The sequence below is a fragment of the Strigops habroptila genome, chromosome 1, assembly GCF_004027225.2.
Source record: "Strigops habroptila isolate Jane chromosome 1, bStrHab1.2.pri, whole genome shotgun sequence".
Classification (NCBI taxonomy): Eukaryota; Metazoa; Chordata; class Aves; order Psittaciformes; family Psittacidae; genus Strigops; species Strigops habroptila.
In genome coordinates this window covers 23,192,159-23,210,668 of record NC_044277.2, presented here as the reverse complement: position 1 = coordinate 23,210,668, position 18,510 = coordinate 23,192,159, and the positions used below count along the sequence as shown (strand labels likewise).

The following is an 18,510-nucleotide window of genomic DNA, read 5'->3' as shown; positions in this document are numbered from 1 at the left end:
ACTTCAGCCTGCTCTGTTATTTGCCCTTTGTTTACCATCTCTATGAAGTGATAATCCTTTTCCTTATTCTTCCTTTACTTTTCTGGTCCATTTTGCATTCTTTATACTTCAGCCCTTCTCTTTTACTTTTTCTAGTACAGTGCCTTGGCTCAATTTTTGTATGATGGGTTTTAGATAAAAAATTTAACCAAGTGGCTCATGACTCAGACTTCCTGATTTCTTACAATGCTGTCCTCCTTGCCAGCAGGACAGCTTCCTACAGGACCTTTAAATAAGGACTTACTTCTTCCAAACTGCCTGTTTCCTTAAGCTCCTTTCGGCTCCTCCCTGCAGCACCTTCCCTATCAATTCCCCAACATGATGAAGTCTGCCTTACAAGAGGCATTTGGTCTTGCCCTCCTTCTCTCAAGCCTCCTTTTCAACAGATGCATGAGTTCAAATTGTCTTCTAGCAAGTTTCTCTTTATTAGTTATGTCTATCATAGCTTATCTAGCCATGTCTCTTGTAACTGCTTCCACTCTTCAAAACAAAAAGCTGTTCCAATAGATTCCAAAAACTTGAGGAACTGTCTGTGCTGTGCTGTTGGTTTGGGGGTTTTGTTGTTTTCTGTTTGTTTGTTTTTCTTACAGCAGATATCTGTTAGATAAAGTCCTCTTTTACCACTACCTCGTATCCTCAGGATACTCCCAGTAGTTGCTCAAAAAACATGACATTGGCCTCCTTCTCCTCATTAAGTAATCTTTAGTAGAGCTTTACAGTACCTCTCAATTTTATCTCAAACAGCTCTGTCTCTCCCCTTTCTGGCCTTCTACACATTCCCAATATACCACAAAATACTCTTCCTTTTTTTCCTGCCTGTCCTTCCTACACAAATTATTCTCTTTCTGCTAATATTGAAGTGCTGCAATTTATTCCACTGAGTCTCTGTGGTGCTGATTAAACTGTAGCTTTTGTTGTGTCCCAAGACTTCCAGTTCTTCCTGTTTATTCTCCATACTCTCAGCATTAGTGCAAAAGACATCTCAGATGTTTGGCAGTGTGCCCTTACGTTATCCCTTTTGTTCTTCTATGGCCCTCCTGCAATTTCCCACTTCCACTGTAGAAATGAGTTGTCAACCAGACCTTCAGTTTTCTTATTCACCTGAGGTCTTTCCTGCCCACCCAGTCAAAAACTGGTGTCCTAGGAGTCTTCTCACTCATTCTTCTCTAGTAATAAAATTCTCATGCTCTGAAAAACAATGTTTCTTCACTGATTAGACAATGCTCCATAGAAATTATCATAAAGGTCTTTTCCAACCTAAATGATTTGGTGATTCTATCAAGAGTCTCCTAAGGGTCTTCCTAAAAAATGGTGCAGTAACTTGTTACTAGGAAAGTGGTCCTGTGGGATGAAAGTCCCCGATCCAATTTCAGACTTCTCAGTTCCAGAGAGAGGGCTGACAGCATTCATGTTTAAACAAATGCTAGATTTGTCAAAATGCTAGCACATGGGCAAACACAGGGTCCAATACTCTGCATCAGGCTGATGTTGTGCAAAATTAGCTCCAGTTAAAACCTTGGGAGCACCTTTTCTAACTCCCAACAGTATGATACACTAAATAGGAATGTATATTAACTACAACAGTGGTACTTTTCAAGGCTGCGGTCATCAAGGAATAGGGAGATGATGAGCATAGCAGGGACAATATGTTGACTCTCCTCCCTCACAATTATGAACAGCTGGAACATCCTCAGTTTACAATAGGTCTGACACTGCAAAGAAACAAGAACAAATATTTGGAAACCTGATCATATAATATAGGTCAATGCTGACAAGAGGACCCCACTTGAGGGGAGGATACTCCTTTATAGCACATGGCTCCTATGTGAGAGAACAAATTTCATGCCATTGAAATCTTCTGTCCTGCTGCCCAGCCTCTGAATGATTGACAAGGGTGAAGTTCAGCCACTTGACTTCCTCAAAGCTTCAGATGTGCTTCTAAAGTGAAGATTAAGAGGTTATGAAGGAAGATGTTTCATATGATGTGATCAACTCTGTCCCTCAGCTGATATTTGAGGTTAAACATTGAGGTGTTAAAAATAAACATGATTAATTCATACATTTCAGTAAATAGACCAACCTCTCATCTGCACGGAGATAATGAAAAAGAAGAGTGGACCTACTCTTCACTGGGAGGGTGTCCAGCATTTTACCACAATATCCATTTTCAGAAATACACCCTTCCAAATCAATCAATGTAAAAGGGAGTCTGTGGTCCAAAAAGCAGCAGTATTTACAAAGCTAGGGCTTAAGCTCCATGCTACTTTTTTCATTCACATATTCAGAATTTAATTATTCCAATGTACATCTATACTTCAAAGAGGAGCCAGTGGTTTTCTTGCATTTGAGCAGCAGAGCCAGTGCGATGAACTGTGTAACGTCTGTTGATACATATCACACCATGAGCCAGACCGACTTCAGCTGTCTTCTGTCCGCTGGTGTCTATTCCCACTACTTCATAGATTCTGCTCCCTCTTCTGGCCAGCAGCATAACAAAAGAAATCATTTCCCCTTTTTAAATATGATTTTGAGCATGGGGAGTTGAGAAATGGAAAAGAAAATTCATATTACTTTGGCAGGACAGGGAGATCTGAGCTGTGCATCCACTGAATTTCCATATTTGGGTTTCTCTGTAACAAAGGCTTGCAGTATTTGTGGTAAAAGCTGAAAAAATAATTACTGGTATTTTTCATTCAGTTTACTGGTTAGCTCTTGGGGGCAGGGTGGGAGAAAGGAAAGAAGGGGCAAGGAAGGAAAGACCGTCCATCAGCTTTGCTGTATCTTTTCACTTCCCCTGCTCGGCATTGTACTGCTCCTTGTCGGTTTTGTACAAAAGAATATTGCAGACCTAAATAAGGAAATGAGCAGAGATCCCATCCTTAGGAAGAGCAGACTTGCCAAAATGGGCTCAGATAATGTTATATTAGCTGTAGCATCCAGAGCATGCACTCAGAAAGCCAGTGTTCCCTCTCTTTCACAAAGTAAAATCCAAAAGGTTTGCCTCCAAAGCAGATACTGCAGATCCTTACTATTTTTGCCTTTCTTCAGCTCCTCTCACTTCCCTTGGAAGCTAACAAGCACATATCAGACTTTTAGGACAAATGGCTTTCAAACCTTTTCTGGCCATTAAAGAGGTCACCAAAAAATCAGCTAATGTAGGAGAAGGTACAAACTGCTCTACACTGTACATCCAAGACAGCAATATCTTCTCTGTTGCCTCTTTGAGGACTTCCTTTGAGGAAAGATTTCTTAGGCCTCTCACAGTTGAACTTTGTCTGATGAAGCTCCCTAAAGCCACATCTGAGGCAGAGCAGAAAGGATGGCTCAGTGACAGACCAGCTTGCTACCAAGCATGCAATGTACATTCTTGCAATAGAAGGGATACTGGTTTTTACATGGAAAGGAAATTGCATTGAAAATCTCGGTGCATGTTTTTAGTGAAAGCATTGTCTGTACATATGATAATTCATTTGCTCACCAGGCAGCAAAATAAAGAGATGATTCACTCAGTGTTCACTTCCAGTGGATGGCATCTTATGGATCCTGATTACCATTTCTCAGAGAGCGTACTGCAGCCTGCTGGGCATCATCTGCTCGCTGCTTTCCTTCATAGAGAGGGAGCTTGATCCATAGCAGAAGACTGAACCAGTGTGGTCAGAGCAGCAACCAAAGTTCACACCAGTCCAAACAGTAAACCCAGCTTTAAAACTAAAGCTCTTTTTAAAGCTGCAGTTTCTGAATCTACTATTAGTCATGAACTTGAAACACTAGTAAGTATTAAAACGAAATATTCCTCTGGCACTTGTACCAACTCTAAAGCTGGAGTCTTCTAAAGGTCTCTCAGCTGCTGCTGTTCAAACACTTGGGCACGATTCTGCAATCCTTTGTTCAAGCACCAGTTCAAGGGGGTGAAAGTTGGCCAGGGAAAACTGTGTGATCAGATCTTGTGATAAGGTTAAAAATCCCACTTTCCATGAAAAGAACCTTGTTTTCAACACATTCCACAAGGTGAGCATCTCTTTCAGCCCTTCTGCATATAAGATGAGGAGCTTTTTTTTTCAAGAGCCCCCACACTGCCTGCACCACCTTCTCCACATGCACTGCTGTGAGGGAGGAGAGGGATCCTTCTCTTACTGAAACAGCTACTTATTGAATAGTTCTTCATTATCTAAGAGATAGCCAGGAAATATTTAATAAATATATTACCCATTGCATCAAAATAAATATCATTTATAAAACATTCATTGTCTTTTGCTCATCATCATCATACAGTGTATATAAATGTGCCCAGTACAGATGAAATTTACAAAGGTTTGACTGAATTTTTCCCCTTAATGCATTCTCCCACTTACAGTAATCATTGCATGAAATGCAGATAAACATAATGCAGCTTTGTGCCACCAGCATATACCAAAGACAAAACTAAAGATCTTGTGAAAGCACAAAAAGTCTTCAGATAGGAGGAATGGTTTCAGGTACGTCTCAAAGTGGCACTTGCTCCAACTCAACTCTGCAGCATTTTGGAACTGGAGCCAATGTTTACTTGAGAACTCAGCATTACTTAACCAAATAATAAAACATATAAAAGCAAGCTGACTTTTTGGAAAAAAAAAATGTTTAATAATACAGTAATAGTTGTAGTATCGTCCAGTAAAGGTGTATTGTAAAAATGTTCTGAATATTAATTTACCTCAGATAACTTTATAGTTGTAAATACTTGCATTATAGTGAGGTAGACAGTAAAAAAAAAAAGTTCTTTTCTCCATTATTAGCACAGAATTTAAATCTTGTAATAATATCTTAAGGAAATGATAATGTTAAGTAAGGATGAAATATTTGATTAATGCTTAATTCTGTACAACTCAAATATAAACTTTTAAAAATATTAGAAATTATAACATTTCGAGTGCATATAATGTTTTGTACATTAAAAAAAAAGAAATGCATGTTGTTCATCTCCATTTTGCACTTTTCAGTCTGTTTAAATAAACAAATATTTACAACTTTTATATGAACAACAGTGCATCCAAAGCAAAATGTGCATTTTAAATTATTGCTCCTGGTCGAGTCTTTTTATTAGCATTTTATATTATTATTCTCTTCTCTTTCTTTAATTTTTTTTTTTCCACCAGTTTGTAGCTCTGCAAAACCAGATAAGACAACTCTAGAAATCAGTGGGGAAAAGCCTGAAACTACGAACATAATAGTTACATTAAGAAAGGGCTAGGCATGCTTCGAAGTGCACTTTCCTCAGGTGAAGCCGCAGCTGAGATCAAAGGTGGGAAAGAAACAGGAATCTTACATAGAACACCTTTTCCAGCACAACATTCGTGTATAATACTGCTGCAGGTTGCAAGGGCTGCCGAGCTAGAGCTACCTAGAGACCTGGCAACGGCATCCTTGCGCTGTTCCTGAAATCCGAGGGAGTTTCCTTTCCAATTCACCCAGGTTGTGCTTTCTGTAACACTTCGCTCTTCACAGTTTTTCATTGCTGTCTTAAAATAAAACCTAACTGGTAACTACAATCTTGAGCAACTTTTTTTTTTTTTTTTTTTTAACTTTTCTCTTTCTTTTTTTTCCTTTGGGGGTGGGGGCCGGAGGCTATTTCTGGCTGGTAAGCTTGCAGGAATGTGAAAGAGAGAGGGCAGAAATGAAGCAGCCCTCTTCAGAGCAACTTCAGAGAAAGGGCTCGGTCTGCTCCCTCTCCCTCCCCCGACTCTTTTTGTACTTGTTAAATTGCCTTCACCTTTGGAGGGAAAAGGACAGATCGCCAGATAAACCCCGGGAGACGGAGGGAGGGAGGGAGGGGGGAAGCGGGGAAGGGACCCGGCGGGGCCTGGCCGCCTGCCCTGCCCGCTCTCGCTTCCCCACATGGCAGCCAAGGGCAGACGCTGCCCGACGCCCGCCGCCACCGCGGGAACCGGCGCCCACCCGTCCCCTGCGCGCCGGGCCCGCTCCCGGCGGGCGCGGGCCGTCCCCGCTCGCCACCGCCGGCGTTTCTCCGCCACACGCAGCCCCGAGGGGTGTCCCGCCCGCTACCTGCAGCCGCAGGACTCCACCACCATGTCCTCGTACTGCTTGTACACCACGTTGTTGCCCGCGTCGATGTAGAGGATGCTGATGGGAGTCAATTTAGTGGGGACGCAGCAGCTGGGCGGCGTGGAGCCGGGGTCCATGGAGTTCATGAGGGTCTGAATGATGGCGTGGTTCGTGGGCTCCAGGTGGGAGCGCAGAGGGAAGTCGCAGACCCCCTCGCAGTGGTGGGCCTCATACTCCAGCGGGGCGATAATCCAGTCGTCCCAGCCCAGCTCCTTGAAGTTGACGTGCAGCGGCTTTTTGCTGCAGCGCAGGCGGGACTTCTTGCCGTGCCGCTTCCCGTGCCGGCTGGCGAAGGCGGTGCGCCGCTGGCGCCGGGGCGGCGGGCGGCGGGCAGCGGGCGGCGGCGGCGCGCCCAGCTCGGCGCGCAGCTCCCCGAGCAGGCTCCGCCGCCGGGCGCGGGTGAAGACCACCAGCAACGCCCGCTCCTGCGGCGGCCGCGGCCGGCGCCCAAAGCCCAGGCCCCGCAGGTCCAGCCAGCGCGGTGACCCGCGGCCCGTCGAGGCCCGCAGCTCCAGGCACAGCCGCTTCGAGGGCCGTTGCTCCCGCAGGCCCTGCCGCACGTTGAAGACCTCCCAGCCGGCGGCCGGGGCCGCCCGTGGGTCCAGGGCGCGGGAGTCCAGCGGCCGCGGCGACAGGCAGGGGAAGAGCTGCATGTGCAAGGGGGCGGCGGGCGGCGGGCGGGCGCGGGAGGCCCGGCGGAAGAGCCGCAGCTCGGCCCCCACCAGCTCCTCCGTCTCCGAGAGGGTCGATACATCAAACACATACTGCTGCCGCCTCAAGGGAGCGGGCGAGAGATCGTCTGCGAGATAAAAAATAATTACAGTCAGTTGCGCTCAGGGGGGATCTGCCGAGAGGTCTCCGAGGGCAGCCCCCGCCCGCCAAACCCCCGGCCACCCGCCGGGGCAGCCCCGGTCCGGGACCAAGGGCTCAACCGGGAGCCGGGGCTGAGTCGAGCCCGGGTGAGGGAGAGGAGAATGAGAAAGAAGAAGGAGAAGGAGAAGCAGAAGGAGAAGGAGAAGGAGGAATCCAGAGAAAAGAAGAAAGAGAAGGAAGAATTCAGAGAAAAAGAAGAAAAAGAAAGGAAGAAGAAAGGGGAAGTATGAAGGAGAACAAGAACACTAAGAACAAGAAGAAAGAAAAAAGAGAAAGAAGGAAGGAGGAGAATGAGAAGAAGAGGAAGAAGATGGAAGAGAGAAGAGGTATGGAAAGACCCGCACCAGATATAAGACCGTTCTCCCACACCAGAGGCAGTCCCTGCTCCATGCATATCTTCTGCCCATCAGCCGCGCCACCAGTGTGGGACCGGCAATGTTTGTGTGCTCGTGTACATTACGCACACACACACAAATATATACACATATATATTCTCCTCCAAGAGAAAAACCTGGACTCCTTTTTTGACACATTGGTGTACGCAGTGCAGCGCAGAAAGCAAACCAGATTCCCCTGAGCTGCTTTCCAATAAAATGTTTACAACCCTGCAAATACAAAAATTCCCAAAGCCCCTGGGTTTCCCCAGAAGCTAGTAAAGCTTGTGTAGATCTCAATAGTAAAAGTGTCACTGGAGCCTCTGTTCAGCAGCCCATGGCCGCTTTTCCAAGCTCAGCCCGCTCCAGGAGTAGAAACGGAGACTAAATCCCCCTGTTATTTATTGATATCAAAGGTCATTGCGATTCTTAATCAGTGTATTGCACAACCTCGGCTCTACCTGACATGTCTGGGGGAACCTCCTGCGGGGCAGGAGGGACAGAGGGATGATTTACGCAAACCAAGACCTTCAGACGCTCCACGGCAATGTAAAAATCAGTGCGGATTAATGTGCAGTTCATCAGAGCAGATTAGCATGCTCGAAAGCCGCGCTGCCTCGCTGCGCGTTCCCCCAGACGCCAAGGGGGAGATGGAGCATGGAGTTCAGCAGGGCCAGAGGGAATTGCTCTGCAAAAGACCTGCCCCGCAGCCAGGCCACCGGACCCACGGAGGAGCCCGTCCGCCGGCCGAGCTCATCCCCCCTGCCCGCGCCGCTTCCCCGGACCCCGCCACACCGGGCACCCCAGGCTGCAGAGCTGGGTGCCCGACGGGCCCCGCACCCCTGCCCTGCCCGCGGGGCGAGGAGGCCGGAGCACGGCCCCCGCCTCTCCCAGGCAGGTCGGTTCGGGAGAGGGAGCTCACGGGTAGAAGTACCCCCCTCCTCTGCCCGGGCCTGAAAATGGGTCAGACCCTCCAGGCATCCCTGGGAATGTGGACCCGGGACTGCCGCCTCCCGGCCCCCGCCTCCCGCCTCGGGCTCGGCGGTTTCCTTCCCTGACGAGAAGCACAGAGCCGGGAGCGAGAGTCAGTACCCCGGTCACTCATCCTTCTCGGTGGGGGCGGGGGAAGTCTGTAAAAAACATACACACAGCCCGAAAAATGTCGTCACAGCCCCAGGTGAAGACAGCAGCTGCTCTATCGAGGTGCTGGAAGAAAAGTGAAATCCAGCGGGAGCTGCCCAAACGCGCTGGACCGTCTCGGCAGCGCTGCACAGACGGAGCAGTTTGGCCTATGGTCGCTTGTGGATTTGGGGGTGTTTTCCCTCTTGCACATGCTTGAGCCGGTGGGCCCGGGAGCTGGGTTGTGGAAGGAGGGTCCGGGAGCTCAGGAGAGCTCTGGAGCCATTGCCTCCTTCTTCGGGGGGGCTTCATACAGAAGGGATGTGCATCCCTCTGGCAAAACCACTTGTTCCTTCTTCTCTTCTCCTTTGGCTTTCCCTGAGCCCAGCGTTTGCCAGACGCCCGGGCACCCAACACGGCGGAGACCTTCCTCCAATGGCTCCAGCGACCGTCGAAGAAAGCAAATCAGCGCCTCCTCTGCCCCTACCTCCTGCTTTGGGGTGTTGGCAGATCCCGGCCTGGGCACAGCTCCACTTTTAAGCCATCTCTTTTCTGGAGGGAAGCGGGGGGTGTCAGGCTTGGCTTCAGAGAGATGCTCGCCCTCTTTTGCTCTCCCTGACGCTATGGGATGGAGGTGGGGAGCGCTGCCTCCAGCTCACTGTCCCTCCGGGGCAAAACCCACGCCCCTTCTCCTTCCCGTCCTATTCCTGGCCGGTACCCCCGGCCCTGGGGACCTCGCATCTCTGCCGGGGTGCAGGAGCCGGGTCACTGTCCGGCAGCCCAAGCTTTCGGGGAAAGAGAGGACAGCCCTTTCCCGGGGAATGGGGGACACAGAGGTGGCAGCGAATTCCCCCCCAGGGAACCCCACACACAGGCGGGCGGCTGTGAGGCAGTCCCTTCGGGGGTGGCATCCCGGCGTGCGAGCTAGAAGGGAGAGAAGAGGGCAGACGCTGAAAACCCGGGGGTCCCCGCTGCTGAAGGGGTTTATAAAGGGTCTGCAGACCCCTGTCATGCGGCGGGAGAGGAGGCGGGGATGGGGGGGCTGTAAGAACCAGCTCCGGTCCTGCGGGTGCCAAGGGCTTTCTCACGGGGGTGCACCCCCCAGCAGCATCCTCCGAAGCTCCAGCTTGGCGAAGGTTGAAAGCGCCTTACGACGACTCCGGCTGGCTCAGTGGCATGGCACGCTGGGGACACAGCCGAATAGCAGAGAAATGTGGCCCCGGGCAAGCGGGTCCCAATGCCGGGTTCAGGCAGCATGACTCTGCGCTGGAAAACTCCCAGTGCAGCTGCCGGCTCCCGCTCCTCTCTCCGAAAAAGGGGCAGGGCTGCTGGTTGTTTCAAATAAGCAGCTTTGAATCCGATCAGATAAAAGCTATTTATTCGCTCTCGTAACTTAATAATTCCAGATGAATACATAATCCTAAACCAGTACTGGCTCGCTCCCAGCGCAGTCGCGAGGGTGGGAAAAGCAGCGGAGGGCGGGGAGGGAAAGCGGTACCTCCGGAGCTCCGCAAGCCGGGGAGATCCCGGTCTGGTTTGGGGACCCTTTGTTCCAGCCAAACTGCCGCCCTCCCGGTGCACAAAGAACGGCAGCGGCGGCAGCGTGGGGACACCCGAGCTGCCCCCTGCTCTCCGGGAGAGGAGCACACGCGCATCGGGGCTTGTCCTCTTCAGTTTTCCTTCAGATCCAAAGAGCGGCTGGGGTGAAACCCAGGGCTTCTCACAGCCAGCTCGAGATCTGCCTTTCCTCGGGCCGGTTGAGGCTGTCATTACGGTTATTCCCACTACCGAAATACTCGGAGAGAGAAGCAAAGTCATGTCACATCCAGCCCGGCTGGGGAAAGCCACATTGCGGGAAATGCACCGGAAAGGTGTGTTTATATTTGTAACGTTAATTTAGATGAATGTTAGTTACGCGGTAAGTATTAGTTTTACTTCGACTCTCCGTTGTTTATTTTTTTCGGGAGAAGATAAGAGTTGGACGGAGCGGGAGAAGAAGGGAGTAGATCTACCTGGCGTTTAAGCGTGTGTCAGCGGTGGAGGACGAGGGAAGCCCTGCTCCGCTTTGCACTTCCAAAAGCGCCCGGGCAGCCGGCGAGCCCTACGCAACCCGGGCCGAGCCGGGCCAAGCCGAGCAGAGGCCCCCCCTTCTCCCTCCTCTCGCCTTCTCCCCCCGCTTCCCTCCGCTGTGCGGTGGCGGCGTGTTTATCATCTCCACGGCAAATGAATGGCTTGGCTGGTACGTTTCTCTGTGCGAAGCCTCTCCCGCTGTCGGGGCTCGGTTTCTCGCCGGCAGCTGGGGCTTTGAGGCTAGCCGGGGGTTAACGAAGGCTACACGAAGTTTCCCTTTTCATGGCAGATCAGGTACTGGGCTCCCTGCCAATTCATCAGGGCTCAGATCTTAACTTTACATCACTGCAAATTATACCCAAACCACATTCAAGAAGAATTTTCCCATTCCCAAATTCTCTTTCAAGCCATATTTAAACTCGCAAACCAAAAGCATATTTGCAGTTTAAAGACCCTTCGCAGGCGCTCGCTGAACAATAATCTGGAAATTAAAACACATATCCCCGCTAATTGCGAGCGGCTGCCCACACGTTGTCTGCGGAGGCGCAAGGCTGACAGGTATTTCTTTCGGAGCATTACCCGAGCTTTGGAAGCAAGGGGCTGACTCTCCATGTGTGGTACTTCTCCGGGTTTCAGTACCGCATCTCACAGCGCCTGCCTCGCCGCGGTTTTTTATTACACGGAGTGATTAGATTTGAATGTTTTGTTCGCCTCGCTATAGAGTAACCGGGAAAGACCACACCTTCCTCGGACGCCTTCCCAGTCCTGCCAAAACCCCAGCGGGCTGATGGAGGGCTGCTTCCATCATTATTTTCTTTTGCTTTAAATTCTTTTCCCGCCGGAGCGGGGAGGCACCTGGCTGCGATACACCTTTGATCACTGCTTCCCCCTCCCTGCGCGTAAGGCTGCCTGCCCTCGTCCCGCTCCCGGCTCGCCGCCTCTGACGGCCGCTTCTTCCCACCGCCTCCCCGGTTCTCACAAGCGACGCTCGGCCCTCGGGCGCAGAGGAACCGCGGCAACACCCGCGGGGCATCCCGCGAGGCTCCGGGCCCCTCGTCTATCCTCATCGCCCAGGGAGATGCGCCGAGGCGGAGAGGGGCTTCCCCAGAGAGGTTCTACCTGCTGTAACAGACATTAACAGAGCCCTCTTCTCTTTCTCCGTTTGCGGCGGCTTCGCTACCCGAAATATTTCTATCGAGGAGAAATCATTCCTCCAAAATTATTCGCGTTGAGAAAATCGGACTGAATATTCCCAGCGCTCGGAGCTAAGAAATGGAGTGAGGGGACGCTTTGGAGGATATTTCTGAGCGAGGTATGTGGAATACAGCAACACAACATGCAGCTCTAGCCACACTAGCAAGGACTGAAACGCCTCCTTTCACTCATAAACCAGACTTTGTGCACGGAAGGACGCTCGACCTCGCTTCCAGCCTGACCCGAAATCGCAAGGAAAGCAGCGTTTCTGTGATAATCTGCTTTTCTTTTTTCTATAGGACTACGAAGCGAGGAGGGGATCAAGGAGGGCGAGTGAATGTCCAACACCGGGCTGGCCCCGGGCGGCCGCTCGGCTCCCGGTCGGGGCCAGCCCAGGCTGCGGCACGGCATCGCCCCGCGGGCGGCTGAAACTAAACAGCTCCGAAGCGGAAAGCTTGGCCCTACCGTCCTCAAAACCAACCAACCAAAAAACAATATTTAATAATAGTAATAGTAATAGCAATAATAAAAATAAGCGTGATCTTTCCGCAAGCCAGGCAGAGGGGCTTCTGGATTTAAAAACTAAAATTAAAAAATCAGGATCGGGTCCCAAAAGAGCCACCGCAATGGCTTGAGGAGTTTTAATGACTCTTCCCGTTAGCAGAGCGGCTCCGCGGCCGCGCACCGCCCCGCCGAGCTCCGCGGGCTGCGTCCCCCAGCGCTCTGCCTGTCCCTGACCGCCCTCCCCGCTGCGCAACCCCCGCGCAAAAGATCCCAAACAAAATAATAACCACACCCCACCCCCTCCGAAAACCCCACTATTGAACGGGAAGAGACGAGGGGCCGCGGATCCCTTTCCTCCCGCTCCGCTCCCTCCCGCAGCTCCCGCAGCTCGGGGGATGAAACCCCAATGCCCCTCAAGATCCCCCCGGCTCAGCAGCGCGGAGCCGCAGCCCGCTCCCGGCGCCGCCTAGCCCCGCGCTGCCGGCTCCGCGGGCGCGGAAACTCCGCCGGGCCGGGCCGGGCCGGGCCGAGCCGCTCGGTCCTTCCCCAGGAGCCGGGCGGGGATGAGAAGCGGCTGCTCGCAGCCGCGCTCCGGCCGTCTGGTCTGCATTAGTGTTTTTATAAGGGGCTCAAACAAATCGAATACAAGGTCACCAAATAATTAACAGTTGTGAATTCCCTCCTTCCCAATTAAAATACTTCCCTGCTTATATTTCATTTTCCTTCTGCCAACGACAACACTGCCTGGGCAAATGCACTGCGCAGATTACACTACACTGCAGCTTTCGGTCCACCCAGAAACCCGCTGTTTTGCATAAACATGTTGCACTAGATGAACTTCAAGTGGGATTTACGCTCTTTTCTTCTCCCACATGCACAGCCGGGCCGTTTCCAGCTTCTGCACACGGGATCCCCTCCTTTCGTCCTGCCCCCCCTCTTCACCCCATCGCGACCCTAATGGCAAGAGCGAAATAACAACGGCCGGACCCCTGCCCGTCTAAACCAGCTGCCTCTCGACTGGAACACGAAACGGCACAAAGAAAAAGGGAACGGAAAAAGGAGACAGTCTAGACCCAATTCGATTTCCCCGTCCCTTAGGCGCGGAGCTCAACTCTCTGCATACGGGAGCCCGACGCGGTACCGCGGCTGCGGGCAGCTCCGCAGATGCGGAGGGCAAAGGCCCTTGAGGCATCCTCTTCCCACGGGAGATCCTTTTGAAAATCGCGCTCCCTCGCATCCCGGTTATTTCTTTTTTTGTTTTCGGTTTGTCCGGTTTCTTGCTAGCTGTGGATTTGCTTGTTTATAGCTCCCTTCTCCCTCTCGCTCTCTATTTTCTCCCCCCTGCCTGGTGGAGTCCTTGCAGCTCCTAATTGTCCTGCCTTACTGTGGAGCTCCAATGCTGGGGGTCCTGAGGCCAGCGAGAGCACCATCTGCGTTTTAATGAGTTACTTCATGTGCCAACAGTAATTTTCCTACATTCAGCTAGGTCCTGTCTGATCTTGCGACCGTAACAAGGGGGAGCGAGTGGGGGGCGGGAGGGGGTGTCGAAGGCGGAATCGCAAATCCTTTCCTCCCTTTCTGCATCCTTTTTCTACCGATGGGGGGGGGGGGGAATAATATATATATATAACGCAGCAGTGAGGCTTTCCTCCTTCTCGAGCTGCCCTGAAAGAGATCATACTAGCTCCAAGCGGGAAGGAAAGCAAGGAGCGGCGGGGAAGGCCGGTGCTGGTGCCGGTGCCCGCACCCTCCGCCTCCGAGGGCGCTGGGCCGGGCTGCCCCGGGGCCGCTGCGGGCAGAATCCGGCGGCCGCGCTACGTCTCCCGCGGGATGCTCCCACGGACACGCAGGCGCAGCAGCCCACGCCGTGCTGGAAGGGTATTTCTCCTCAAGCAGGACTAAAGGCTGCTTCGTGCTCCTCTCGGGGCTGCTGTCCCCCCGAAATCCTGCGCTGAAGTATGCCGTGCGGGCAGGGCAGGAGGGACGTCCACCACTGCCTCCCCCGGTCCTGCCGCTTAGGTAAAGAGCAGCCCATCTAATTGGGTTAATTTGGGCGGCTATATTGTCTGCAAATGAATTGACAGAAACTCCCCCTCCCCTTCCCCGCTTTCCCTGAGCAAAGACTGTTCATCATCAGCACAACTCCAGCTCGCCAATTAACTGGGCTAGGAGCCCACGGGGAGGTGGGCAGTAAAATAGCTACCACTTCAGAGGAACGGAAGCTCTCTTGAAGTTTTTTGGTGATGTGCCATTGGCTGGTCCGCTTCATTATGGGAGACTAGACAATATTTGATATGTTATGACATGAACACTCAATTAGATCACTGAGTTGAAATACTCCAATCAGTGGCTTGATGCTAAGCAACCCTCAGAAGGTCCAGCAGAAGGTCACAGCCTGTGACACATCAAATCAAAATCAATGGGGGAAAGTGAGGCTTTTCCTTAATCAAACCAGGACTTCTGTTAGCAAATCACTTCCCCCGGAGTAGAATCTCCCATGCAGCGAGATGAGCTAAATTTGTTAAATTAACTGTCTTTCTTCTCGTTATCAAGAATAAGATGATCTTGAGCGCGGCTCTAGTTCCCCGCGGCTCGCAGAATTAGCACCCCGTTTCCTTTCCGGGGGGAACGCGGGCCAGCTCCTTCTGACGGCTGAACTTTGGGAACCCTATTGCTAGAAAGCGAGACCTCTTCCCCCCACCCCTTCGTTTAACAGAGACGAAGAAAAACAACCTCCACACGGCGAAGGCGGAAAGCGAACCCCCGTGCCCCCTCTCCCCTCGGACGATCGCTGGGCGCTCCCGACCGCGGGCACCCACTGTGGGGGCTTCCATGCATCCCCCCGAGCCCCGAGGACCGCGACGTGCACCGGGGCGGGAGGGGAGAGCCCTGCCGCGCTCCCTCCGCTGCGAGGAACCCCGTCGAGCCGGGGATGGCCATGGGGCTCTGGGTCCGGGGAGGGGGAGGAGAAGCTCCGGTTGGGGGGGAAAACGGAGGCGGGTGGCTGGGGTTCGGTTAGGGGAGCGAGCGGCTCCTGGAGTTCCGGGGAGCCGTGCGGTTTTCCCGGAGCTGCATTTGCCATAAAACGGCTGGAAGCCGGAAGGTCGGCGTGACCCCCACTCCGGGTCCCGGGGGGAAGCCGCTGCCAGCCGCCGGCAGGTACACGGGCAGGGTCCCGCGTGGGGGGTTGGGGAGGTGGGCGGAGGGGAGGGTCTTCAGATATGGAAGAGTGGGAGAAGGAAAGAATGCACAGCATACATTGAGAACCTGTTAATTAGTCTGTCCTTAGTGGCTCACAAACCAGGGTAATGAGTAAGAAATAAAAAGGAGAAAAAAGGGGAAAGGGAAATGTTCCTCTGGATCGCCGAGAAACCTCCACCCGCTGCCCCGGTACAAGCGATAAAACAACGAGAGAAAAACAAAGAAGGACCCCGGCCGGGGATGCAGGTCGCGGCAGCCCCGCGGCACCGATGCTGCCCGGGTAGAGCGGGGGCAAGGCCAGGGGCCCGACCGGCCCCGGGCTCCGTCGCCCCCCCCTTCCTCTGCCCCCCTCCGCGGGCCCGGGGGAGCAGCCCCCTGCCAGTCCCGGCCGGGAAGGGTGAGGACCAGCCCCGCTGAGGACCCGGCTCAACGGACGCAGGATGCAGCCCCGAAGCAGTCGGCGGGTGCGGGCCGCCCAGCGGAGCCCGAGTCCGGGATTTACCTGGGCTCTGGGCTGCCTCCCCGCCAGCGGAGCCGGCTGCGTCCCAGCCCCAGCGCTTCCAAACGGGGCTGGTGCTCTTCCAGGTAAACCGATAAAGCGACCCTAGGAGAGAGCAGCTTGAGGCAGCAAATGTTTGCCCTCGGTCAGTTTGAACTTTCTATTTGCCTTACAGCTGCAGCGATAAGAGTGATCCTTTCTCCGACAGACGGAAAGAAACCAGAAGAGCGATTTTTTTTTTTCTTTTCTCCCCCGAGGTTGCATTTACACCCAAAACGCGCCTGCAAAGCTGGGGAGTGTTTCCCACCATCCCGTGACAACTCGGGGAAGAACACGCGTGTTTCTCGCACGCAGCAATTACGGCCTCCGCGGTGCGGGTGTAGCGCCGCGGGGCAGTTCGCGGTGCTACACCCGCACCGCGGGTTCGCTCTCAGTAAAAACAACGCGATGCTGTAATTTACCGAAAGATCCACTTTTCTGCGATACCGAGGGGGTAGGAAACACCAGTGACCAGTGCAGCGCGCTCCCCACCTCCCCAGCACCAGGCTCCGCGGGACGGCAGCCTCTCACCGCGGAACGCTGCGGGAAGGGGCGCCCGTAGCCCGTTGAGGGGCGTGAGGGAGGGTGGGGGGCAGAACTTACCTAGTCCCCTGTCTACAAAACTAGTGATGGTGTTGGCGGATTTGGACGACTGAAAAAAGCTGGCGTTGATGCCCAATTTCTCTGCGATGGAGTAAGTCCTGAACAGAGACAGCATGTACTCGTGGGGTTCCGCCCGTGGGAGCGCCCGGCCCACGGCGTGTCCCCCTTGCCGCGGGCGGTTCTCCCGTGGGGACCGCGGCACCCTGCGGCCCCGTCCGCCTTTGGAGAAGGCGGCGAGCTCCGAGGCGGCGGGGAGGGAAGCCGGGAGGCAGCAAGGTAAATCCCAGAGGAGGCTGGCTAGCAAGGCAGCGGAGAGCAAGGCCCGGCGTGCATTCATAGCGAGAGGCGGCGGCTGTGGGGAGGAAGAGGAGGGCGGCCCGACGTGCGGCTCCGGCGGCCCACGGAGCGGCGCGGGGACTGCGCGGCGGCGCGGCGCGGAGCGGGGACTGCACCCGGGCGGGCTCGGCCCGGAGCAGCCCGCCCCGCCCCATGGGTACCGCCCCGCCGCGGACCGCCCCGTGGGGGCACCCAGCCCGCCCCGCGGGGCGGGACACCCCGCCGACGGGTGCTCGAGGGTCTCCTTGCTCCCTCTTCGCTGCGGACTCCGCGCTGGAAGTGGACATGAAAGCCGGGGGGAGATGCTGCCCCTCTTGCTGCAACCCTTCGGGTACCACTCCTCGTCAACTGACCGATGCTTTGGCGTGTTCGGGTGTCCCTTGGGTGCTGCAGTGTCGGGTGAGGGCAGACTCATGCAATGCTAATGGTCTTACTTGAGACCCTCCATGTTCCCTCGGCTATGTGCGCAAGAGCTTGACAGAAAGCAGGAGTCTTGCAAGAAGGAGAATCTGGTGGAAAGTATGGGTCTCACCTTGGAATGCTCCAGGGCCCAGCTAGTGGGCAGCCTTGGGGCATAGCCAGAAACCGTTCACATTCTCTCAAAATCTGCACAGCCACCAAGAGGGGACCAGCCTGAGAGAAGCATATTCCAGGCTGGGGCCTAGGAAAATGCAGTGCAGGGCAGGCAGTGCTGGCAAGATAAGCAGGATGGGGCAGGAAGGAAAGGCTCCTCAGAGTGGGGACAATATCTTTCTTGCACTGGTCATGCAAAAGGCAGCAATGGAGCAGAAGCAGGAGGATTCACCTTTTCATTTGGCTTTTCAGAGGTGCATCCTCTCATATAAGACTGGTGTCATATCTCCAAATGGTTTCATTCAACCACCTATCTGGGGTTCACAGCCATGGGCAAAACATGGTAACAGGCATGCGCTACCCTACCTGTCCTGTTCCCTCCTTGCTTCTTCCTGACCTCCTCATCCTCCTCCACTTCCTTACTTGCTTTCTTCTGCTCTGTGCTGAGTTTCCCTCCTCTCCTGATCTCCTATTCTCCACTTCTTCCTACCTCTCCACTGGTGGATTTTCCTCTCATTCCACCAAGAGATGCTGCAGCCTGAAGATTGTGCATGTTTAGCAGTGAAAGCTCGGTCTATAGCAAATAACGGGCATCTGGCTTCCAGTCCATGTTGAATCTGACATCTCCTCTATCAACAGCTGTTCTTCGTGTCATGGCCATGCAGTCATACGCTGAATTATTTTGTCTTTTTCTTCCTCCTTCTAATTTTCCACCAAGAGAGGACGACTTATACCTGGGCTTTTGACACCACTCCCGGTGCAACACACACATTGGTGGGATATGGCAGACACAGCTAGGGCATATGGAGCCAGCATCTATCCTGGTAGGTCCCAGTTTGCTTATTGGGAGCTCAGTCCCACCCTACTCCCCACCTCTTGGGGAAAGATGTTAGGGGAGATGAGGACCACGAGGATCACATTCAAAGTAAGTGAGGGACTCAGGTTCCAAGTGACCCAGGCTGCATTGCCACTAGGGAAGGAGGTAAC

At 53.4% G+C, this 18,510-nt stretch overlaps 1 protein-coding gene across 1 annotated transcript; it reads right to left on the bottom strand.

Annotated features, from left to right (window-relative positions):
- Positions 1–4,258: 4,258 nt before the first annotated feature.
- Positions 4,259–16,951, bottom strand: GDF6 (growth differentiation factor 6). The gene is made up of 2 exons (XM_030489891.1): positions 16,615–16,951; positions 4,259–6,937 (listed from the first exon to the last, which is right to left on the bottom strand). The coding sequence occupies exons 1-2, from the start codon at positions 16,949–16,951 to the stop codon at positions 6,075–6,077; spliced, it is 1,200 nt and encodes a 399-aa protein (XP_030345751.1). The 3' UTR covers positions 4,259–6,074.
- Between the last annotated feature and the right edge of the window lie 1,559 nt (positions 16,952–18,510).

What these genes read in the sequence shown, in the direction of transcription:
- GDF6 (XM_030489891.1), bottom strand. Translation starts at nt 16,951, where the DNA reads ATGAATGCACGCCGGGCCTTGCTCTCCGCTGCCTTGCTAGCCAGCCTC. An exon ending in TTTTGTAGACAGGGGACTAG is followed by an intron (nt 6,938 to 16,614) that starts GTAAGTTCTGCC and finishes TTTATCTCGCAG; the next exon opens with ACGATCTCTCGCCCGCTCCC.